At 37.2% G+C, this 25,382-nt stretch overlaps 1 protein-coding gene across 7 annotated transcripts in view; it reads right to left on the bottom strand.

Annotated features, from left to right (window-relative positions):
• FRMPD4 (FERM and PDZ domain containing 4) overlaps positions 1-25,382 on the bottom strand; it is a 297,516-nt gene that overhangs the window by 7,288 nt on the left and 264,846 nt on the right. For 6 of the 7 annotated variants that reach the window (XM_068180066.1, XM_068180069.1, XM_068180063.1 and 3 more), the window contains 9 exons: positions 23,433-23,478; positions 14,782-14,886; positions 13,484-13,591; positions 10,401-10,532; positions 8,222-8,341; positions 7,349-7,485; positions 5,990-6,116; positions 3,588-3,677; positions 2,820-3,002 (listed from right to left, as the gene is read on the bottom strand). In XM_068180066.1, coding sequence (XP_068036167.1) covers positions 2,820-3,002; positions 3,588-3,677; positions 5,990-6,116; positions 7,349-7,485; positions 8,222-8,341; positions 10,401-10,532; positions 13,484-13,591; positions 14,782-14,886; positions 23,433-23,478 — 1,048 coding nt within the window. The remainder of the gene's footprint in view (positions 1-2,819; positions 3,003-3,587; positions 3,678-5,989; positions 6,117-7,348; positions 7,486-8,221; positions 8,342-10,400; positions 10,533-13,483; positions 13,592-14,781; positions 14,887-23,432; positions 23,479-25,382) is intronic. The other variant, XM_068180064.1, reaches the window with a different exon arrangement.

Below are 25,382 nucleotides of genomic sequence, written 5' to 3' on the forward strand. Positions count from 1 at the left end.
GCTGCTTCCCTGAAAATGTGGTGCACTAAGTAAATGCAAAGAAGCCTGACGGGGAAGCAAACAGTCAGGGAAAGTTGAGGTTCATAAAATATAGCAGTCAGGTTAAAGCTATCATTACACTGCAAGACAGGGACAGGTTAAAAGATTTCAGTGTTTGTGGCCTGATGTTACTGAAAAGACAATTGGTGAAAAAATAAGCAGATAAGCAGAGACAAAGAGATCAGAGAAAGATCACCAGAAGGGTGACCAGCAAAGAAAACAAACACAAAACACTAAAAAAAAAAAAAAAAAAAGCTAATCCTAACAGAAAGTGAGACCTCAGAGCTTTGAAAAACTGTGGCTGCCAGGACAGCAAGCATCAGACTCGAGACATCCATGTGAAACTTACTTTAATTAATTTTTCTTTTGCCATTATGTATACATTTTCTTGTCTAAAAAATTGGTTCAAGTCTCTGTAGCTTTTAATACCAAAAACTGCTCTCCTCAAATGTAATTTATTAAGGTGGCTAGCCTCTACAACTCCTAGAAAGTAAATAAAAATGAAGCCCTTACCATGATGCATAGATAGAAATTAGACCACAGACAACCCATCATATCACTCACAGTTTGTAGTGACTCATAGTATTTGGACATTTTTGACAATTTATCATAATTTAGCATGCAGAGCCCACTGTCAAAAGACAGATGCAAGGACCTATATCATTCATTCCAGGAGGAATGCCGCATGCAACAAGGATGGCTCTCCAACCTACTCAACCCCTTACTAGTAAAAAGACAACTGATTCTGATGGAAACTGTGGCAAAAACATAACTGATGATCACAGCTTACTACCAAAGCTTACTACCATAGGTCCGATGAGTTTTTAAAAGCCTGTACTACAGCATCTTGGACAATGATGTTCCAGGTGCCCTGAATGTTGTATAAATTGTTTTCAGCAACTTGGAAAAATATATGAAGGTTTTTTGTTGCTTTAACCTATTTTTGCTACAGCTTGAGCTTCTTTCAAGGTATTCAACTATAGCATTTATAGTTTCTATAAATTATTAAACCTACAGCATATTAATTAATCTCTTCTTTTGAGCAACTACTAAAAACTGACATTTGAAATGCTACATTCGTCTCAATTTTTCTGCAGTGATTGGCAGAAATTGATGAACACTGCAGAACTCTCAGATTTCTGAAAACAATTCTGTGAAGTACTGCTACTCTGCTGAAAAGTTCTGTGACAGCTAAACTTTTATTGCCTGCTTCTGCCAAATGAAACATGTTTGAGAACATATTTAAAGAAACAAAAATAAAATAAAAATCTGAACTGTCTGTTCATTAAGAAAATAATATCATATATAACATTCAGAAGCTGGATCTATGAACCTGCTATTTGGGGGTAAGTGAAAGGATGAAAACATCATTGAGAATACCTACCTGTGTGTGCCTGCATCTCCTTCACAGGACATGGTCACAACCCCTACTTGTGCCCCACAGAGAGGCAACTTTTTGTCAAACTCCACCCAGAGCCTCCTAGATTTTTATTTTATAGTCAGTCTCTCTGGGTTTAAGATCATGTGTTGAAGTGCAAAGAGATGGGGATATGCACAATTAGCAATAAAACAGCAACCATATTATAATATACAACAACATAATACCATGGTAATACATAATACTATGGCATACTGTGCTGCATATTACATATGGGCAGATGGGAAGGATTTCATTTCTATATTACTTTCCCCATCTGTAAAAAGGTGATGATAGCTTTCTTACAAGAAGGCTATGAGTTTAGCACAGTAATGCAGGTAAAGCAGCCTGATATCCTCAGGTGTTACCATTGCTAAGTCAGGTGAAAGAGATGCTGTGTTCACCAACCTGTAAATTTCTCTTAAATTGCTGTCAAAGAGCATCTAGATTATTTTACAACAATGTTTTTTTCATTACCTTAAATACAGAGAAACTGTTCCAGGTCAATACACCTAAAGCACTCAAAGCAAAACCTAGTAATATATTCCTCATGTGTGCTTTTTGTGTATAACTGGGTAAGCAAAAACAAGTGTTAGGTTTTATTTATTTTAATCAAATGTTTTAGTTTCAAATACAATGAGAACTCTACCTTAATTCTCTGGTTATTCAGATTAATGCCCTAGAAAGTCTATGGAAACCTTTCACTTCAAAGCCAAATAGAAACCACACTAAAAACAACCAGGACAGTATAACATACAAAATTCCTCTCATTTTGCCACTAGATGACACACAGATTCAGAGTGTTAAGTGATATTTAAAAGAAATTAAATTACTATAGGTAGACGATGAGCATCTGTGAATACCAAATATACTGGAATTATAAAGGTTAGGATAAACACGATTCATTGCTACAGTTTATTTAATTGGAAACTGTTATGTGGTTACTTGCAGCAAACATGTGGATATAACACTGGATTACAGGGGACACTGGTCCAATGAAGCTGGCAATTCTTTACTGGCAATATGTATACTGTATATGACATTAGAAGGAGCTTAAAAAGAAGTTCAATTTCATCATCACCTTTTTTTACCATGGAAATCCATGAAGACAAAAACAAAGCAAGTTCCTGGGGGTCAGCTGAGAGAAAAATCAAAGTAGAATTCAGGTGCTGGAAAACACCAGCCTAGTACACTGTAGGCCCAACCTGTAATATAAATGTACTGTGACCAAAAAAGAGCTCAAAATGTACTCTCAGAGTACTACTGGCATGGAAATGTTCAGAACAGCATAGCTTTATCTAATACTCAAAGAGAAAAGCATTATTAAAAGATGTATAGCAACACAAATCAATAACAAACTTACTTTTACATCTAAGACATGCAGCTCAACTCTAACACTGCTTTCATCTTCTGTAAACATCTCAATTCTGTTCACGTGGCTGAAGTCTGCCAGGAGAGCCACAAGATTTGTTTTGGTGTTTATCACATGGCTGATTCCATACCGTGGCCCTACTAACAGAGTCACTTCTGAACGCTTTTCTCCCTGCTTTAGCAGAAAAAGAAAGAAAGCACAAGTAAAAAACATGATAGGTACTGCATAGTGACAGAAATCATCACTCCCTTCTTTCAGTCACAGAGAGTTACATTTGCATGGCATTTCTACATTAAAGATCATTATGTTTTTACTAGATAGATACGATACACAAGAGCATACTTAATTAATAATTTCAAAAAAAGTAAAGAAATTTCTTGCTGTATGTTGATTGCACTCTAGATTTTAGGTGGATAGTTAGATGGACAGACGATGGATGGACTCTGCTTCTGTTAAAAGAAAAACTTGGTCATTAAGATTTTTCCAAACTAACAATTTTAGCATTCAATAGATAATTGGATGGTGTTATTTGCTAAGAAAGTGCTATCTATCTCCAAATTCCCAATATAATTTTTATTATGGAAGATATGTTATTTTCAAGATTAATAAACAAAAATTGATTTGGTTCAATAAAAATTATTTTTAAGCATATGAATAGAACCTAAATTTCTAAAGATAATTATATTATCCAGCTTTTGAAAAAAAAATGCATTAGATAAAAAAAATCAAGAGAAGAGACTATTTTAAGAGAAATGTTACCACTAGTGTTGCCTTGAAGACACGCCCTCCATATAATCGTAGATCACTGAGGAACTTTAGATAATGCACCTTGGCTTGCAGAGCAGAGAGCTGAGAAAGGAGAAACAGGGGTAAGAGGTAGTTGTGGAAATAATTACATTATAAAATTCCGAAAGAAAATGTATTTGTGTTTTATAAAGAGAATGGTCTACAATAACAACTCTTTGGAGCCTGAAACTAAGTCTTGAGATGCTTGAGCTTCAGATGAGGTGAAACAATTTCATTCTTAAAATTAATATCTTGCTTGTTTAATTAAAATGCACTGAGGACTTGGGAATGGGCTGATCAGAGCACTTCAAGAACATCCTAACAGCTTTAATGAAAGGAAAATGTTAAAGTATTCCGATTAAACATCTGTTCACTGAGGGATTTCAAGGCTAAGACAGCAGCTTTCCATTCATAAACTCCTTCAGTTCTTAAACGTTTATGTACCTATACAGAGAAAGAGGACAGCTACATATCTTACATTTTGCTAGGTATTTGTGGTGTTGGGCATTTTATTCCACCTTGTTACCGCATTTCCTACTTTCTAAAATAACACTTTTCCACTATATTTAGCAGGTAATAAATCAGGAAGCCAAATACAGCACATGAATACATATGATCATGTCATATAATACATGTCAGAATTTGTCTCCTCTTTTTTTTTTCCTCTGAGCTTAAACTATCTACTTAAAAAAGAAAATTTGGAAATATTTTATGAGACAGAAGTTAAACAAGAAACAGTTAATTTCACCAGTCTGAATCCAAACCTTACACTTCCCTTGTGTAAATCCTTGCATCTGGACGTTTAGAAGATAATATAAAACAATCTCATATCATTTGCTAGTTTCATTCCAGTCACTGGATTTCTAATTCAAAATCTTATTTAATCTTGAACAGCATTTTAAGGGTCTCTATCCTAAATTTTTCCTAGACAACAAGGACGAAATGGAACCAAAGCAGAGCGACTAGTGGCAATGCTTTGCCCTTTGCTGCACCAGGTGATCACTTGGTGCAGAAATACACAAGGGTTGTAAAAAACCAAGAGAATCCTGAGAATGACATGCTTCCCTTCATGAGAAGGAAGACAAGACCCTCCAGAAAGAAATCAGTCAGTTCCTGTGGTGGTACCTACAAGTGAGACAGGAGGGGATGAAGAGCTCAGATGCTTTCTTTTTCAGACCTACCTGCTAAGAAAGCAGGTTGGCAAACATACATTTCCAATGCTCAAATAAAAAAGAATGAAGCAAACCCAAAAAAGTCTGCTTACTGCAGGAAGGGACTGTTACAATACCTCTTCTAGCCAAGAACTGATACTGGTATGCCACTGTAAGACATTTTTCACACCGGTAAGGGCCGCAGCAGTGATGGCTTCCAAAATAAATCCAAATTTATACTACCAAGATAAATAATAAGCAATTGGTGTAATTTAGCTTTGGTTTCAGAAGCACAGGAGACATGCACTGCTTCAGCCTTTCTTCCTGAGGTCAGACACATAAAGCTACGTTCACACTCATGATGTGTTCTGAAACCTCCAAGCAAGATTTCTGCTAATGACAATGAGCTTTAGCTCAGGCACCAGATGTTTTGAGGTTTTTAGGTTCAGAAACAAAGTGTCATGAAGCAGAATTCAGCTCATTTTTTGTCTCAACTAGTCACTCTCAGGTTCTTTTTATAGTCCATGAAGAGACATAAGCATTTCTAGGACACATGAAATCTGACCTATTTCTGGTCCTGAATATGGGATGGGATGAATTGCTTCCTGGAAGTGCGCATTTCTCTCCATTGACTACACATGAGAAGATGACCTGCACTAAGAAACCACATTATGGTGTCTAAAAGTAGTCTCAGCTGCATGCATGTAACAAAGGCATTTCTCAGAGACATTGTCTTATCCATTTTTTCCAGCTGAAGTGAAAGCTTAGTGCTAAGGAAAGTATTTTACAACAGAAAAGAATTACTGCAAGAACCATCATCTATCCAGTTAGATCTTGGCCAGCAAAAAGTCTTTCTCTACAGTGTAACAGAAAACAATCTGAAAAACAGCATTTATGTCAGATGAGACTGAGAATAAAAACTTTCCTAGTAAATCTGCCACTCATAGAAAGTGCAAGTTAATTAAAAAAAATCTATATATGGTTATCATACATGAGGTATTAATAACCAGTTCTCTGTCATTCTCAAGATAAGAAGATAGTTTAGCTGGGGCATAATTAAGTATTTTTAATAGTTCTTGGCTATGTTGAACCAGCATCCAAAGTTAAATCTCTGAAAATATAGTGCCTAGGTGTTTCTCCAAAAGATTAGCTTTAAATGCATCCCGTACATGCCATACTTTTGTTCTTTAAAACATATTTTCCATTAAGATGCAAATGCAATACCTTTTTGCCTGGAGGAACTAGGTTTTGATTTGCTTTGACAAGGTGGGAAAGTGCTTTCTTTATGTTCTTTTCTTTCATGCTTTGCAGCACAGCAGATGGAAGAAAAGTCTCTAATCCCCATTCTTTTCTGCAATAAAAGGCATATATTTAATTTCACATTCCTGTGATGATTATTTATCTAAAGACTGGTGACTACGATGCCAAGTGAATGATTACCTGAAAACAGAAGGAGAGTTGATCAAGTCCAGAATTTTGCAATAACATGTTATTTCTAAAACTTAAACAATTTATTTCTCACAAAAAAGGTATTTTAAAATGATAAATAATCTCTACCCCCTCCATCTCTTCAGTCACGCCATTCAGAAAAGAATGTTTAGGTTTGATATCTAAAGTCTATGTTAAACACCATTTAATTACAATGACAAGCATGATTACAGAATTAAAATAGTAGATAATTTAACAATGCAATGTCAGATTTAATTTTATTTTATTAGTTTCTTTTTGAACATGGAAATCAGAGCCATTTTATTGCCACCTTTATGTCTGAGGGTTGCGGGGGGGGAGGGCTGGGTCATCCTCAAATGCAACCAGTTTGCCTCCATTTACCAAATTCTTTTTCTGCTTGAAGCACACCTTTTGACATAAGACTGACTTCACTTGTAAGTCACTACTTCTGCAGATTCATTAACAGGACAGGATATAACATTGTCTTCAATATGATGGATAATGTCTTCAAGATAGAGTGTGTGACAGTTATTATTTCCATTCTGCAAGCAAACTAAGCAACAGCAACAAAAGGTTTGGGGCTTGGGGTTTTTATTTTGTTGTGGGGTTTTGTTGCCTTTTTTTTTTTAATCCAAGCTGATATACACACATTTGCACTTTTCAATATTTCTTTTTCATTGTAGTTGTATATATGTATATGTAGTTATATATATATGGTGTCTAACATAAGACAGGTACATAGTGTAGTACTTCTGCATTTAAGAAATATCAGAAAATCCAATCTATGACCTACTGTCCTCTGAACCAAGCAATAATCTGAATCTTACTATAATAATCTTTACTAAAACCATAGGATACAGACCATATAAACTTAGATCTTAAATCACTGAAAGCAAATGAGCTAATCATATTTACATTTACAGTCTATTTCACATGCCCAAACAGATGATCAAAAGGTAAACAGGCCAAAAGGACAAAATGCACCACTCTTAACATATCTGAATTTATTTCAGTGACAAAGATTAAATCTAAAGTGGCGCATGCATACAGGCATACTAAAGAAACAACCTTAAATAATCTACAAGTTACTCCTAACGTTTCACTTTTAAAGAACACACAGCATTTTCAACTTACTCTATGTATTTGAGGGAGATTTTCTGAGTTTGCTTGGTGGTCACAGTTGCAATATACATTTGTAATGCAGCCAGTCGCAGGGCAATGTCATATTTCAGTTCTGGTCCAAATCTTTCCTGGACCACATCATTACAGCTCTGCCGAAGAACCAGTAGAGGGAGCATCACGTTAAAAAATCTTGCACTAAAAATAAATTACTGTTTTTTTCTTTTATTTTTCTTCCTTTTTTTTTTTTTTAATTAACTCTTTATGAAAAGTAACCCCTAAGTCAGAAGCAGGACTCTGTTTTCACTTTCAAAGGTGTCAGATATTCATGATATGGACACTAATGAAGAATGCCAGTACTTCTGCCAAAGAGCAAAAGGCATTTTTATTTTCACCTAAGCTCTCGTCAGCCTTCTTGGAGAGAAGACTAATCCTCCATCACAAAGAGTGCTGGGAGGGTGTCAGTATATCTTGATTCAGGATAGCAGGATTCCACCTGGTGAGATACTCAAGAGATCCACCTTCCTTGTACATCAGCTTTCCCATCCCCTTTACTGGAAGCTCCTTTTTGGTCATCATTTCTGTCTGATATTACAGTACCATAAATAAGTATTAACAATTAATTCAGCTTCACTCTTCTCTAAAGCCAAATTTATTTTGGAAAGATATCAAAGCATTACTACTTGGAGAGACTTATGAAAAAAGAGGACTTTGCAGATGATAGAGATTTGCAAATTCCCCAAGTGCATTCATTGGTTTTATGCAGCAGTAATCAAAGCCAGGAATCACTGCAACCAAGCTTTTCTATGTGGAGATGTAAATTTATATATAGAGGAAGTGTATTTTTTTATTCTCCTTTACACTAGCAATGGCTGTGCTTTCACTTACCTGTACATAGAGATACTCAAAAGCAACTGGATCTCTTCTTAAAAGATCAATAGGATCCTTTGGGACAAAGCTAATCCTGAAAAGACATCTCATCTTATGCGAGCCTGGCCTTTGGGTCACCTAGGATAGTGCAATAATAATATTAGGACTTGGCAACCCTGGTAGAACAACAGGGTCTATAGTCTTGGGCAATGTTACCCTGCTCCAGAGCCCTGTGGTAGCAGGAAAAATAATTCTGCCCAAGAAAGAGCTTGGCCATGGGCTACTTATTAAGTTCTTCACCTAAAAACATTGTATATGTAATCTTGTGGAAAGGATTTTTAGACTCCATCAGACATGACTGCCTGATACAACTCATCCTCAAAGCAATAGGATACACTCAAAACCAGGGTGAAGCAACAGATAAAACCGATCTTAACAAAAACCATCCAAGTGAAATGCAAACTGAATTGAGCTTCAGCAGGACTAAAATACATAAAAGAGAAGAGTTAGGTGTTTGGGGAGAGGTCACATTTTATTTCTTAGGCTGTCTGAGAACACAGGTGAGGCCCAACTTGGCAGCTGTTACTCTCACTTTCTCTTGCTTGTTTTAATCCATTAGTCAAATTGAGAGAAATTAGGTCTTTTTCCTGGGTTTTTCTGGATTAAGAGGTCTACTCCATAACTTCTGACTGAGATCCAATGCATTAAAAAATTTAAAAGTCTGCTTTGTGTGTTGGTCAGCAAAACATTTTTAAGCATCTAACTCTGTAATCTGGGTATATTCATAGGAGACCACTGCCTAGCAAAGGAATAATTGGATAACAATCCAAACCCACCACTGTAAGTCATGATCAGCAGCAACATTATAATGGCAAATTAAAATAGTGCTGATTTTACAGGAACTTCAAAGAAGAGACCCTCAGAATTAAAGTAGTTTATGTAATTTATTCATTAGGCTAATGCAGTTAGACAGTTAGGGTACTTTAAAATCAACATATTTACTTGACAAAACTGTACTTTTAAAAATCTCCAATAGAAGTCTTTGTCTTGCTCAAATAATTTTCAAAAGTTCTATTTATTGCACATTGTCTCACCTCTTTCCTAAGTATATAGACATACTCTGTACATATTAATAAAAGTTCCAGATGGGATTTTTGAAAGCTCACTAACTCGGTTTATTCTGATCTTTCTGATTTCAGTGAGAATTTTACCAATAACTTCAAGGAGATGACTGGGCTAGGAGGACAAGTGTTGAGTATTTCTGGATATTGTTCAATCACTGAGTATATACACACAAGAAAAGAATGCTAACATGGCAAAGGCAAGTGCTTAAACATTAGAAAATGCTAGAAAGACTGTTATCTGTTAAACTAAGCTCCTTCACACCATTACACAGACTCTAGTTATAATTACAGGAATTCTGTCATTTAAATTAAGTAATTTTCCATGTCTAAGATTCCATTTCTCCTTTTTCCTTCTTTTTCTAATTTAACTGAAATTAAAAAAAATATGAATTTTTTCCTGAAACACAGAAATATAGTAGAAAATTTCAGGCTAAAAAATTCGGCAAAATGATAAGCAGACAAAATCAAGGTAGTCTGCTGGTAACTGTGAAGAAACTTTAACTTTAGTCACACTTCCCTGATTTAAGGAAGAAAGTCATACCAAGATTTTCTGTGTCACATGTCATCATCAATGAAGTGACATAAGGTACCTCTGTGTAAACAAGCCAAACCTGACTTCATCAGAAAGAGGATTATTCCCTGTCACAGAGATAGAGATCTGTATAATCAAATTGGAACAAAATATCAAAATAAAGCTCTTAAAGAAATTTAGGCAGACTCTGCTTCTCAGAATTGTTACCATGGATTTGCCAGCTGTTGGGTATGTTCGCTAGCTGAGCCTCGTGTGATATGAAAATGTTAGGTAAGCATTTTTCAGATTTCAGTCTGATTTTTTAATTCTTAATATTTTTGAAAGGTCCAATTAAGCAATGAAATATGATGTTTTTATAACAGAAATTTCCTGTGAGAACCTTATTCTTACAATCGCATCTATACACAAATATCCTAGCTATTTGATAGACTGCATCAAACTAAAAAGCTTGCAGCTAACTCATTTGAGTAATGAAAAAGATGGATAATTTACTGATTAAGCCACCTCATTAATATTGGTTTTCATATACCATTACACAAACCTGAGTTAGAGTCTCTTGTTCATGTAGCAAAAGGAGTCTCGTTCCAGATCCTTCAACTCTCTGCTCCAGCATTAGGGAGAAGTGTTCAATACACTTGATGGAAAGCTTTTCTTGGAGTGTTAAGATGACATCCTAATTAACAAAGGATTTATAAAAAGTGTGTAAATTCATGAAATGCTTGGGAACCAGTTCTTCACTGCCACACACCCTGTATGTACCCAGCACAGGGCAGAAATCCAGGCTTTGTGACTGTTTTGCACAAGTTTCCAGGACACCACAACGATTCCTCAAACATCCCCAAGATGGTAACAGATATGAATGTGAGAAATACATAAATGGGATTGCCAGGAATGGACAACATTCTGCTGTGATTTAACATGTAAATCATATTGGTGTGGCCCATAAATCATATCTGTCTCCCTGGAAATAAAACCCATCAGCAAAGGAGAGATGATCTTATTACTATTCTCTTCCCTTTGTTGGGGCCACGTCATCAAGCAGACAAACCAAATTTATAAATTCAACAAAAAAATTTAGATGAATGGCCTTTATTTGTTCTTATGGCAAAAGGTTTTTAAAATTTCACTTCTTGAGTTTTAAATGCTGACAGAAAAGTCAATGATGATGATACCTGTGCAGAGCAATAGCTCTAAACTGATGGACTGCATCAATTTTTAGGGACTCCTGATTAGCCTTTTTCACACTGAATTATGACTAAGGATAGTTAACTTGGGAATGACTGTATCTAAAATAACAGCTAAACAAACCTCTTCACAAAACCATTCAACTAATCCCTGCCTTACTTTCATATAACGCTTTGTGAATGTATGCAGATTATTAATATAATTTGTCAAGGTATCTTTTACTTTAGTGAATACTGTAGGAAAAAGGAATACATAATAACCCATCATTTAGAAATCGTTTCACAGTATGTTGGTGACAAGATTAAAACATTTCCTTCCATCTGAAAGATTTTCAGATATACCTAAGTATCCAGATGGATAGGATTTACTAAGGAGATCATGACGAATTGTAATCCAAATGTTTTAACATAATTTAGGAAGATTAATTGATCAATTACAGCATGTTTATGGAAAATCAAGACCAAACTGGTGGAAGGATGAAAAAATGTACGTGGGAAGATGGTGACAGCTCTCTACAATGTAGAGAATATAAGATAGCATTAATGAATTGCTAGCTATCACTCTAAACAATGAAGGCTAATATTACACTATTCTGACCAATGGGGAATTTATTACTTACATTAAATCTACTTTTATACTTCTAAACTATGCTAAAAGACTATGGGCATAACAGTAATGTGAAGCAACATAATACTAAATATAAGCTTTTAAGAGAGGGTAGTAACAGCACTGCTTTCCACCACTAACTTTTCTGGGCCTTTTAAAATATAAGGCTAAGGCACACAGCCTCTGAATTACTGCACCAAAGTTTTTGCTTTTCCTCTCATCTGATAATTTAAGAGTCAGCCCAGGTGCCATGACCCAACAATATGGAAATTGAGAACTACAGGTTAGGTGCTGCTTGCACCCTTCTTTTTAAGTGGTGAACTACTGGACTGCTAGAGGTGAAAAAACCTGCATTTACCTTGACTCACATAGGTCATGTCACCCCAGTTAAGCAAAGAAGCAACAATCCACACCCATCCATCCATGCATATACACACACATGCAAGAATATGTCATTTATAGCTGTGCAGGCCTCAGAATATGTAATTGCCTGAATTAGATGCAAAGGAAATTATTCTTACCGATAGTCAAAATTACTAGGTTCAAAGCAGGTTTACAACACCAATACAGCTAGGTAACTGAGTCCACATGGGTATCTGTGCCAATGAATCCAGATTTGACATTTGGTTTGATAGTACGTGACACATCCATGACAGAACTACTGAAAACTAATGGAATGTGATGGCCAAAGACTGGTCTTCAGGGGCAAAACGTCCTGGAATAGGTTGGTTGTTTATATGCTCATAACAGAAAACACTAGAAAATGGGCTTGTGCGCTTTAGAAGGGTACGGAGACCTCACTACCTATGTGAGTAATGTCTCCTATTTCTTCACCAGCCAAATTTTCAAATGAACTCAAGGAATTCAATTTCCATGAATGGAATGCTTGTATCCATACCTGCATTCAACTTAAGGCATATATGCTACATTTATTAACAAATGCTTCATGCCATTTTTAAGCTTGACTCTAGCATCTATTTTGCCATCAGACTGGAGTAAATTTCTTGTCTGCCTTAGTAAATAAATCTTTGCTGCTCTAACTGATTGAGCATGCTGCTGTATCACAGTGAGCACAAAGGCAGCCTTTCTTCAAATATGCCTGGTTTTACAATCCCTTTAAACTAGCGAAAGCTGGCATCGCCTGCCTTCATTGATCATTCCACCCATGCCCCTCTCATGTCTCAGTGTCCCAAGCATGCATGCAGCCATGCAGTGAGCTAGATTTGGTAACCAATCCATGTTGAAACTAGCTTCCCCAAACAGTAATGCTAGCCCTGCTGCTTACCATGCTATTCCAAGGCTCTCACAGACATGATGATGCCTCTGATTTAGGAACCCACATGGAACAGTGTCACAGACATTCCCTGGCAGACTCAGTTTTGTGCCAGGGCTTTACCTTTTTATTTCTGCATGTGAAATGTGCTATGGAAAGTGTAAAGGGTACTACACTGAGGCAAGTAATTTATCACCAACATAATCCTACAATATTCCATCCTCAATTTACTGAATGATAAGCTGGATGATATTCAATCAGTAACCAACATCTTAATCTTCTTAGCTCCTGACTTTTGCCGACAAATCATGCTAGTGTTTGGCAGCATATCAAAATGATACAAGCACACAATTTTGATTGTGCTCCAAGCACATTAAAATCATCACTTCTTCTTCACTGACAATAAAATACATTTTTAGGAGCAGAAAAATGGACCAAATCCTCATTATTTCTGAACTAAGAGTCCAGCTCAAACTGAACACACCAGTAATTTTCTTCTTAAAGTGTTCCAAGTAAATGATTATTACTGAAGGTCTCATTCCAAGGAATAGCTAGCTTACCTTTATTGAAGTGCTGCAGTCAAAACGGAAAGATTTGGTTTGTCCATTTTCAAGATATACCTTTAGAACATTTGGCATGAAAAGAAGTGAGTTGTCCTTAACTGTTTCCTGTCAAGCAAATTAGTGGATCAGATTACAACATGCAACGAGAGAAATATAAACCTTGTTCTATCAAGAAGTACATAATTCTGACAGAAAAGCAAAAACTGAGAAGGAAGGTGTTGACCCAAACTGAAAGCAGAAATATCCGTGCCCTGCAAGGGTCTAGCCAGGCTCATTATAGCTGCCCTCTACAGGTTTCTGTCCTGGAAAAATATAACTGCTCACATACATTTTATGTCTGGCTTGGAGTACTCTCTTTCCCTAAATACTATCTGTCTGACAATAAATATTGCCTCTGAAGTTGAAACATTTTCACTAAAATAGATAGATGGATTACTGTTTCTCTGAATATAGTGAGCTATTTAGTGTGTTCAATCTAAAAAATGGAAACTACAGTTGTTAGTAAGGATTACAATCAAGGTAATTAACATGTTCTTTATAGGGGGATATTAAATGCCGCTATTTCTTTTCATCATTTAAGAAGAGCAACATATAACATCGCTACCTAATTTGATGATTCATAACCAGTACAGCAAAATAAAGAGGGAAAAGGAAGGGAAACAAATCTTTGAAGGTTTTGTTTGCTTCTTTTTATTTTAAAAAGCAGAAATTGCTTCAGAAAATATGCAGTATCAATTTAGATTTGGAAGAGAGTTGGCTAAAGACATCAGTGTGGAATGATCCTCTGGCAAATTATGAAAAAGAGCGGGGAGTTCATGTCTGAGGAGGAGCTCAGTGCCTCTCAAAGGGAGGCTGACGTTGCCTGAGGTCTGGAAACAATAAGTTCAAGGAGATAAAACAAATTTTAAAGCAGTCTGTGAGGTTAATCAGTTTTTAAATTAAAATCTTAATCAGTTTTTCTGACATGGTACCTCTCTTGAGCTTATGGATTTTATGAAAACAAAGTTGATCCAAAGAAACCAACAGACAAACACTATCAAGACTATAAAGACAAACATATGTGTTATCACCACAAAATTAATTCACTAGCATCTTAATTTTATTTTAACAGACATTTTTTCATCAAAATGAACTTTAAAAAAGATCTTTGGAAAGCTTCAGAAAAAGAAAAACCCTTCTCTTTGCAAGTCTGTCACTGCTTTTCCTGCCATGCAATTACCTCCCTTTCCAGGCTTGAGCTGTACCTTTGGATGAAATACACAATCCTTTCTGAGGTTAAACAGCTGAATACTCACCGACACCTGCCCATTGATAATTACTTCCTCAGAGAAGCGCACTTTGACAGGATTGGACTTCAATCTTGCCTTTTTTGCAGCACTAATAAAAGCTGATTTAGGAGACTGGAAGAAAAGATGATGACAAGATGTATCACATAACTTAAAATTTTTTTTTCAGTTCAGTTGAATCCTTTTTTCAGTTATTCCCCCTGTTTCTTATATGATGGGAACCCATGCATACAGCAATATTTTGCATGCAGAAGAATGGAAACACAGTCAAACCTTTATGCATCCTAAGGTAATCTCTATGTACATACACATAATCTCTATGTACAAGCACCAGTACATACTGAACATACTGGAAATTATCCCACTGTTAGACTGGAGGAATGAGAAGGGCTCTCAGTGCACACACAAATTCCTGTAGTGCTCCCACAATGACTGCTGCCACCCAACCTTGTCTGCATGAAGGGACACTGACCAGAAACCTACCAGCGACCCTTTCTTTACAGACTGAATGGAAAATCTTTGCATAATCTGTGATCTACTGGATAGACATGCACACAACTTTTGCAAAAAAAGTGTCTATGAGGTCTCCAAATGCAGTGGCATCTCATTGTATTTGTCCACTTCAGAACACAGGTGAAAACCACCAAGAGGCACCTGCAGTCCATCAGGCTTCCCCGGAAGGCATTCCCTAAAGACACCCTCTGCAAGGCATGCCATCAGTATTGACATGTTGTAGGGCTTCATGGATTAGAAGTGTAGACGCATTCCGAGTTTTCTTCTGGGACCTACTTGACTTTTACCTACTAAATCATACAATGAGTTCACCTGCTTTCAGCCCTTGGGAAAAAAAAAATCTCCTCACTTGGGAAATTTGATTAACAGCTACTTTTTAGTAACAAATTAAATATTCAATAGGATTTCTATTTTTAGCAGCAGAAGTGAGGTTGGTTTATTCTCAGGTCAGTTACAAACACAGTGGTTCTGGCATTGCCTCACTTCATTAACTGTGATAATGGGCAATGGAAGACTTTCTCATTTTGGCTGAAAGTCACTGGGCTCTTTTGGGCCAGGTTTTCATCCATTTGTTTTATGAAAATATGAATTAAGAATTTCAGAATTTTACTCTAAGTCCTGGGAAGTGGTCTTACCAGTTTTGAATAAAGACTTACATCACATTGGTTTTCTTGTGAGAAATAAGTGGAGGCACAAGTGGTGATGATCAATGTGGCATGAGAGCTGTCCTTGTAAACATGGGAAGTCTCATTACTATCACTCAAATTCTGACTCAACTAACAATCTGCAGGAGTAATGGAGTAGTCCAAGGTAGAAACAACATTCTTCTCTGTTTCTGTCTCTGATCTCTGCTGAAAGTGCTTTAAAATTTATTTTCTTGTGGTGCAGAAGCCTTGTTTCTAGTAACTAGCTGGAAGAAGTCTAGCTCAATTCTGCATGCCTCAAATCTATCATCACATTGAAAACATGGTAACTATTAACATAGGTTCAGTATCAACTAGTGAACAAGGAATGAACACTGCCACATTCTCCCAGGAAATATCAGAGACATCCAGTAATTCCTGAGGCACAACATAGAATCAAGAAATAAAAAAAAATATTCTTTGCTTTCACAGTTCATTCTTTCTTACCTCTCTAGCACATATGACCACACAATAATCAATAATTGTAAATAACAGAAAATTCAACCCCTTGAACAAACCAAGCCCAAACTCCAGAGTCAGTGCTGAAAAAAGTGGAAGGTCCCTGTGGCAAGCACCCCTTCCCCTTTGGAAGTTTTGAAACAACCTCCAAAGAAAAAAAGAATAGTGAAAAAAAAAAAAAAAAGCATCTCAGGGTGGGGGACCTTGTTAACTTCTTTAGCAAGAGGAGACAACATGGAAATGCTGAAACAATTTAAACACTGCTCTCTGGAGATTAATTCCTAGAAAGACACAGTATAAAACAGTACCATGATTAATATAACAACTCTAGAGATGCCTTCTCTAATTTCCTTCCTCTCCATGTAGTCCTTCTCCGCAATGTGGAAGGGGGATAGTCTATTTGGCGCCCAAGTAATAGAATGCAAACTGGTGCAGCACAGCAGCAGGATTAGGCTACCGGCTTTCCCTTGCAAGAACATGGGGAAAACAGTGGCTTTCTCTTACTATTCTTGCTGAAAAAATCTCTGTGCTGTTGCTTGCTCTTATTACAAATGAGTCACCAGTCTAGCCTCTCTTAACAGGCAGACTGCCAAACTTTTTCTGGATTCTGGCAAGATTATTCCCATACAGCAAATCTAGCGAACCACTATGTGTCCCTATTGCTCTCTACAACTTCTTTCTTTTTCTCTCTACACCCTCAAAAGTCACTTGCAGGAGGCATAAACACTTAAATTATGTTATTGCAAAAATGCAATCGGACAACTAAAGATTTGAACATATGTGGGCTCCCAAGACCCCCTTTGGGATGTGGGGTTTAATGTACCCATTGCACAGCCAGTGGAGCATGCCATGGTATACCATAAAATGTGGTTCTTCTTTCATTTTCACTTTTCTGTGGCAACATGGGAAGGACTCTGGCCCTTTGCCAGGCACTCTGGGTGAGCCTGGAGCAGACTGTTTTCCAAAAAGCTCCAAACTATAAACTAGGGGTGTAAGAAAATGAAACAGCTGTGCCAGGTATTTGGGAGAACATTCTCTGCTGGTTAAAGGTTTGAGTAATAGCACAGCTTTTGCATTTAATTGCGCAATGCCATTGTTTCTACCTCTGCATCAACTTGACACTTGACATTTTCTCGCTGAGAATAGAAGTGTTTCCAAAGGATGTTCAATACCTGGGAAAACAGTTGGGTTTCATTGCCGGAACTCGCCTGTCTAATAAAGCCTCAGCAAGATGATGCGCAGCTCTATTGCATTTTAATGTCTTTAGGTTTGTAGAAGAATGCTATCACTTAATGATTACATAGTGCCAGATAATAATTCATTTATTTGTGATGCTCTGTGTTTTAGCCAAATGGACGCCATTATTCTCAGTTAATGACCTTAAGCAGGAGGTGTTTACGCTAATGGAGGACATCTATTACTGCAAGTAAAGTATTTGCATTGTCACAGATAAAAACAGCTTAATTAAAGTGACTTTTGCAAAATGAGGGCACACATTTTAACAAGGAGTCAAAATAACTCAAAACCCCCCAAACTTTACTCTGTGTGACCTAAGCCCTGTTTCCTATTGAAAGCTCAAATTCATCAGGATTTTAAATAATTTTTACTTGTTTACATAGAATTCAAAGAAAAATATCAGCTGATCATTTCAACACTGCCTAGAGAAACAGCTAGCAAGAAAAATGAAACATTGCACAGAGATATACTTGGAGGAAATAAGAGTGAAGACCTAGACCCTATTTGAACCCTGCTTATAGCGACTGCAATCAATGGGCTTCCCATCAGCAGGGTCAAAACACAAAAGATTGCGGAGCAGACTTTCAGGAAAATGTTACTTTCTCATTTTCTAGACTTCTCAAAATTAGATCCTATATTTGTCAGCAGCATTAGAGCAGGTCATTTATTGATAGACTTTAGAAACAACATCCTACATTATGAGAGAAAATTTTTGATGAAAGTACACATGCCTAGTGCTTCATTTGTACTATAATTTGGGGGAGATTGTGAAGGAAGTGGGTTTTATTTGCTGAAAAAGCCCCTTTGAGTGCTCTTGCCAGTAGAGGTGCTGCAACAGCAAAACCTTTACTCATTCTCAAGAAAAAAAAATGAATTAGTAGCTAAAAGAGAACAGTGTAGTACTGACAGATCATAAAGAAATAGAATGACAGCAGTATAGGACAATCACAAGGTGAAAAGAAAACCTGCTCTGTGACAGTAAGCATCAAAATTAGAAATACTACATTTAAAACTACAGAAATACTATAGTTTTTAAATAGTCACAGAGTGTATATGTGCAATAAATTTTAAGATTGTTGTTTAAAAATAGTCATTAGTTTAATATAAAATATTAAGTTTGCTAGAAAATAAGGAAAAAATTGCGTAAGTGCAAAAAATGAGTTGACTTTTTGGTTCACCGCTAACGGCAATTACAAGCACCATTATTTAACAAGCAAATAAAAGGTGAGTAAGAGGAAGAATTACATTTATTAAGTGGAACAGAACAAAATGCCCAAAGGCAAACTAAATATGGTAATTCATAGTTGCGAACAAGGCTGAAAAGACTACACTGGCTCACAAGAGCATTGTAGAAGAGCAAGTAGGAACATGGAAGAAATAATGTGGAGAAGTTTTACTACACAGTAATTTGTGATAACCACATGGCACTGACAGAGGATCATCAGGAATATTTCTTTGTTAAACTCTTGGCACAAATTTAATTGCTGGAATAGTGGTCAGATCTGGGTTCTCTCTTAAAAAGTTGGCAATCTATCATAGACAATTGTATTTAGTTATTTGCATTATTTATATTTTACCATTTTTAGATGGTAGTCACAGTCTGATCATTAGTCCCACAAACTCTCAATATGATTGTTACCACAACCATTATGATCCATAAATGTCATTTATTGTAGTTTTTCTGCAACAGTTGTGTCTTAAAAGTATAACCATGTTAAAACAAGAAAAATCTCTTTCAAAACAGAAGATCCTATCTTTTTCCCATTGCAAAAATTAATGCACAGCAAAATTGCCATTGATCTCAGCCAGACCTGGACTTCATCCAAGGAGCTTAAGAGATTACTCATGAAAGCAACCTATCAAATGATCTCTGCACATAAAATCTGAAAGGATATCAAACAGACAAGTTATTTAAGTAATGCTTAAAACTTAATAAGGCAACAATCAGAATGATAGTTCATTTACAGAATAAAACAGTCAGAAATTATAATAAAATACCATACTTCCAGAAATCAAAACTTTGAATTGCTTTAACTGCTTGAGCTGCTCGCTGGCCTCCTCAGGAGCACTGGTGATAAGAACCTAACAGAGATTTGTAGAATGATGGAAAGAAAAAGATAGCCTAATACTTTGGCTTAGTCACAATTAAAACGAAATTTTAATGTGTTTTAATGTGTTTAAGCACTAAACAAAACTGAATGCATTTAAGAAAAAATTATCTGCAAAAGCTTTCAAAGAGCGAACTACAGAATACTAAAAATCTAGATTACATCTGCTTTTACCTGCAATCATAAAGGATGGTTACTTAAATGCAAAATCAAACCACATTCTAAATAGCACAAATAAAACCAATTAAGAAATAGCATTTTTGTAATCCATCTTTGCAGATATTTTTCATGCAAGGTTAGAAGGAAAATCACCATCAAGAAGAGAGATTGATGAAATGTTTATAGAGATGCATTTCTGTCAAGAACAGGGAAGAAATTCAGTCTTTATTTAAAAGCTCTTATTTTCCTTTGCCTGGTTTCTACTTCATCACCCCAGTTTTATTGGCAAAACAGTAAAAGGAAACATGAAGGAGGCAAAATTAAACCAATGGGGAAAATACATGTGAATCATAATTTTTGAAGGCATAAATATTATTTCCAAACTGTAAGGCAAATCATATTTGTCAGAGGATCCCCTGCACAGAAGACCAGGACAAGTACACAGCTGGAGTCAGCGACACCCAGGGGTTGCAAGGCTGAAAGAGATGCCAGCAGGCTCAGGCACTACTGACAGCAATGGCGTGGCAGTACGAGGGCTGGCATGGACCTGATGTTCAAAGTGACTCAGGAGTACCCAGGTGACCTTGCAGCCCAAGGTTTGCATAAACTGAGGGGTCTTGCACTGCTTTAAGGCCAAAACTTGTCTGCACAAACTGCCTTCATCCCAAATGCTCCACATCTCTACAGAGACACCCTTGCTTCCACTGCAGAAAAAAATTGAAGCTGAAAACAGTAAGGGGAAGATTCTATGAACAATAAAACCCTGGTCTGGACAGGTAGAGAGCTACAATAACACTGCACAAACGAGATCTGCCAGGGGCAGCAGTCCTGCAGTCAAGGCCCTCCCAACCAGTTCATTTCACTAAGCATCCCAACTTTGGGGTAAAAATCAGTCAATTAAAGCTAGCACCAACATTCAGACATTAATCTCATCTTCTAACTGTTCTGTGCACATTCTTGGGGAGACTATCTTCATGCCTACATGAGCTTAAATGTTTATCACCCCCAAAACCACAAGTGCTTTGTCTGCTGAGGTAGAGCTGGGGGACTCTGACAGACGTACCAGAGTAAGACAATGCAAATTCATGTACAAAATGGGCACATCAGTCCAAATGGCTGACAGAAAAGTGTTTCAGTACCATCCTTAGCTCAGTGACATCTACAGGTATTTCAGCTATTGATTAGATTTTGCTGCTACTTAATAAGAGGAGCAGATTCTGCCTTGTCAGGCCTCACAAAGAGCTTGAACAAATAGGTGTGAATCACAGACTGACACATTTGAAGAATGGAAGGTACCTCAAAGATCATCCAGTTCCAAGCCCTCTGCCATCGTCAGGGATACCTTCTAATAGACAAGGTTGCTCAGAACTCCATCCAACCTGGCCTTGAACAATTCCAAGGATGAAGCATCTTCAGCTTCTCTGGGGACCTTGTTCCAGTGCCTCACCACCCTCAGAGTAAACAACTTCCTTCTAATGTCTAAACCTACTCTGTTTCAGTTCAAAGTTACTACCCCTTGTCCTGTCACTACATGCAACACTTCACACTTGGTTATGTTAAAGCTCAGGAGATTCCCATGGGCTCATTTCTTGAGCCTGTCCAAGTCCCTCTGGTCCTTCAGGTGTGCCAACCATCCCATTTTACTTGGTTTTACTTATAAATCTGCTGAGGATGCACCTATCCCTTTGTCTACGTCATTGACAAAGATGTTAAATAACACTGGTCCCATTACAGACCCCTGAGGAATGCCATTTGTCACTGATGTCCAACTGATGATGGGGATTCTGAGATGTTGACCACAACCCTCTGGATGTGAGCATCCAACAAATTCTTCATCCAACATTCTTCAACAGTGCCCCTAACAAATCCATCTCTCTCCAATTTAGAGAGAAGGATGTTGTGGAGGACTGTGTCAAAGGCTTTACAGAAGCCCTGATAAAAGCTATCTGTAGCCCTTCCCTTGTCCACTGATGCAGTCACTCCATAGAAAGCCACTACATTAGTCAGGCAAGACTTGTCCTTGGTAAAGATACCAGGTCATGACTTTCCTTCTTTTCCAGGTTAAAGGCTGGAGAAGGACTGTACCTGTGCTGTAAGGTCTTCCATTGAACATGGAGTGCATAATTTATTTGGGTTTCAGCTTCCCTTCCATTCAGTGCATACAGGGCTTGCTCTCAGTCCAGCAGCATAATGATAAGAGGTCACAGCACCTCACAGACATAGTGCTATGCTTTGCTGTCCACTTTCAAGGACTACACACAGGTGCACTAAAACACGTCCTTTCTTCACCTGACATTTACAGACAATAATTAAGTCTGTCAATGGATGAAATCTGAATAAAAAAGTGGATGGGGATTTCTTTTCCCCAATTATATATATTCACTGTGACCTAAATCACTGGCTGTAAACCAGCAAGCTTTAAAGGCAGATAGGTTCTTTATTTAGTCAGACTAGGCCTCATTTTCACTTAAGGTGACTGATATTGACCTGATCCCAGATCACATTCCTGACAGAGGTCTTACTGCAGGGTGGCAGCCCTTGCCTGTTTTTGCTGTGGAATGCATGCTTTTCCCCCACAAGTTAGGTGCACTGCAGACTGGCTTCTAGAAAGGTGCAGGACAAATAAAGCTGCATGGCCACCTCAAAACCAACCAGAAAGGCTAATGACTAGTACAAAGACACTGTTGCATTTTCAAGATGTACATTTTGGCAGCTTCATCAGATAAACTTGTTTTCAAGTCTTTGTGTCAAATCCACTTCATCTCTTATTCTTGTGTGAAAAGGATGTGATTACCCCTTGTTAATGAAAACTGCAATGCATCAGTGTAAACAACAGGGAGCCAAGTGGACCTGCTGAATCTGAATTGCTCCTGATGCACAGCTGAGGCCCCTCAGCAGCCCGCAATGTACACATGGCTGTGCATGGACAGATGAGTTTCCTCCCCTGTCTTGCCTTCTCCCATCTTTTCATGGGAGATGGGTTTGAGCTGACAGGTCATGAACCCACTCCCACAAACCAGAGAGCGAGTTGCAAAGTCACATCGCACCTACCAGCTCTGAATGGGCTGCAGTTTCTCCCAGTCCATTCAAGGCAACCTCACATGGTTGCCGGTCTCTCTCTGCTCTCCCTTCACAAGCTGGAGATACCGACAGAGCCCTCCCTCAGATAAGGTACAGCTGGCTTGCTGCAGCAGCCTAACTTTGTGGGACTAGGGCAGAATAAAAAAAAACCAAGGAGCTGCAACAAACAAGAAATTGAAGCAGAACTCAGAATTCTGCTCTACCACTATGAGTTTAAAGACTGTTATTTTTTAATTTACTTATGTAGCCTTTGAGTACAGGGCACAGTAATGCCATCTTAAACACCACCTTCAATAGACACAGCCCTTACTGCACTTCTTTTTATTGCACAGACAATGTAGGGACACAAACAGAATATGGGCAGAAAAAGAAGCTGCTATGTTGCTAGGAAACTAATTCAGAAAACATTGACAATACTTACAGGGTAAGGTTGAACAACAGTAAGGAGGATCGATTCTTTGCAGCTTCTATAAAAAGAAAAAACAAAGTAAGATCAAGTAAAGAGTCATGCTTTTATTCACTATTGATAACTAGCTTTTCTTTTTAATGGAGAAAACTGCAGTTATATGGAAGAATGTTTATTACAATGACATAGCAGAATAATACAGAGATTAATAATATGCCAAAATAATGATAGGTGTGAAGAAATAAGTTTTTTCCAATCTAATGAATTGGCCTAACTTTGCAGTTTATGCTACAAACTTTTTGCTTCATCAGAGAAACGTGCATGCTGCAATAATGGCTGTCTCTAGAAAGAACGAAATAACCTTTGATTAACTGTATTAGTTCAGCATCTGTACTCCATGTGTTTCTTTTACCTACTTTACAAATGCAAGTCACTTTTATACCGTACAGCTCTTGTACACTTCATCTGTTTGAAACAACAGCATTCTTCTCATCTAGATGTGACTAAGTGGCCTAGACAAATAATACATGTATTTTAACTCTTGGTGGGTAGATGGGGGTGGTGGATAACTGTAGAAAAGAAAAGTGGAAGAGGAAGGAAGACAAGACAATCACAGTCAATATCTCTTGTATTACCTTTTGATCAGATGGTTGCAGTGGGTGGTATTAGTTAAGAAAAGGTCAATTGCCATTTTGTTGAGATAGAATTAAATTTCTCTTGGTTTTACTACTTCCAAACATAAATTGTTAATTTATGTGACTTACCACCTGGCTAAATTGACATGGAATTGATTTTGCATGCCTGACCTCTTGAGCAGAACTAACTAAAAAAATCATACTGTACTGGTTGTATATAGGGTCACCTTATAGGCAAAATAACACCTCTGATATGCAACTTAAAAAGCCAAAAGGCAAAAAAAAAAGAAGACAATGAAGGCCTAGTCAGAAAACGGATCTGGAAAACCAGTCTATACTTGATGAAGCAAACACATTACTAAGTGCCAACAGGGATAACAAATTCTACTTTTGCCAAAGCCATCAGTCCTGTAAGGAGCAAAGTCCAATCTAATATCACGTAACTATAAAAAAAAAACTAGTTTGAGCTTCAATTCTTTACTTCTTTTATTAGATATTTGTAACATTACCACATTTTTTTTGGGGAATCTACAAATGCATGTTAAGAAAGGTAATTTATCTCAAAAATCTCATTATCTCTGTGCTATCCACATCTATCCAATTATTATTGCTATATTAACCTAGGTAGGTTAGTACATAGAAAGGCTCACAGTTGTTAGTTTGGGATAAACTGCAGCCCTGGGATAACTGCACCATGACCAACTGATCTTTTCAATTACTTTGAGCTCACTACTTTATGTTTCTCATGCTGTGTATGATTACCAACACCACCACTGCCTCCTGCAGTCTAGCTATGTTAGAGAGTTGTCTTTAAAAATCAAAATCAGCTTCTCCTGAAAATGTTTTTCAGCTATTCATTATTCTTGTATTAAACCTGTCCAGGTGTCAGGCTAGGCAAGATTCATCCTAGATTAGCAGGTGTTTTTTTTTTTTTTTTAGCAAAGATCAAAAGATATATTTTGTGGACAAGGACAAGACCTTCTTGCAAGATAAACACTTGCATTGGAAAGATTCTAGACTCTGCACCATACATTCAACATTTCAGACTATAATAAGACCCTTTGGAGTATCTGGACACAATCATGTGACACATTCAAAAAGTTGGTGTCAAGCACTACACACAAATCCCTCATCACCAGAGTAAACATTTCCTGTAAAACTTGTGCTACATACAAAACACAGCACAGTTACAAAAGAAGTAAGTATTTAATTATCAGCTTTTTTGATCTGCAAAACTCAGTCATGAATCCATTGCTCATTTGAAAACTTTCTCAACTAATGATGACAAAACTCTGCAGCACAGCTCATCTTTTTCACTTCTGGTATGGCT

This window comes from Anomalospiza imberbis, chromosome 2 (assembly GCF_031753505.1).
Source record: "Anomalospiza imberbis isolate Cuckoo-Finch-1a 21T00152 chromosome 2, ASM3175350v1, whole genome shotgun sequence".
Taxonomy (NCBI): domain Eukaryota; kingdom Metazoa; phylum Chordata; class Aves; order Passeriformes; family Viduidae; genus Anomalospiza; species Anomalospiza imberbis.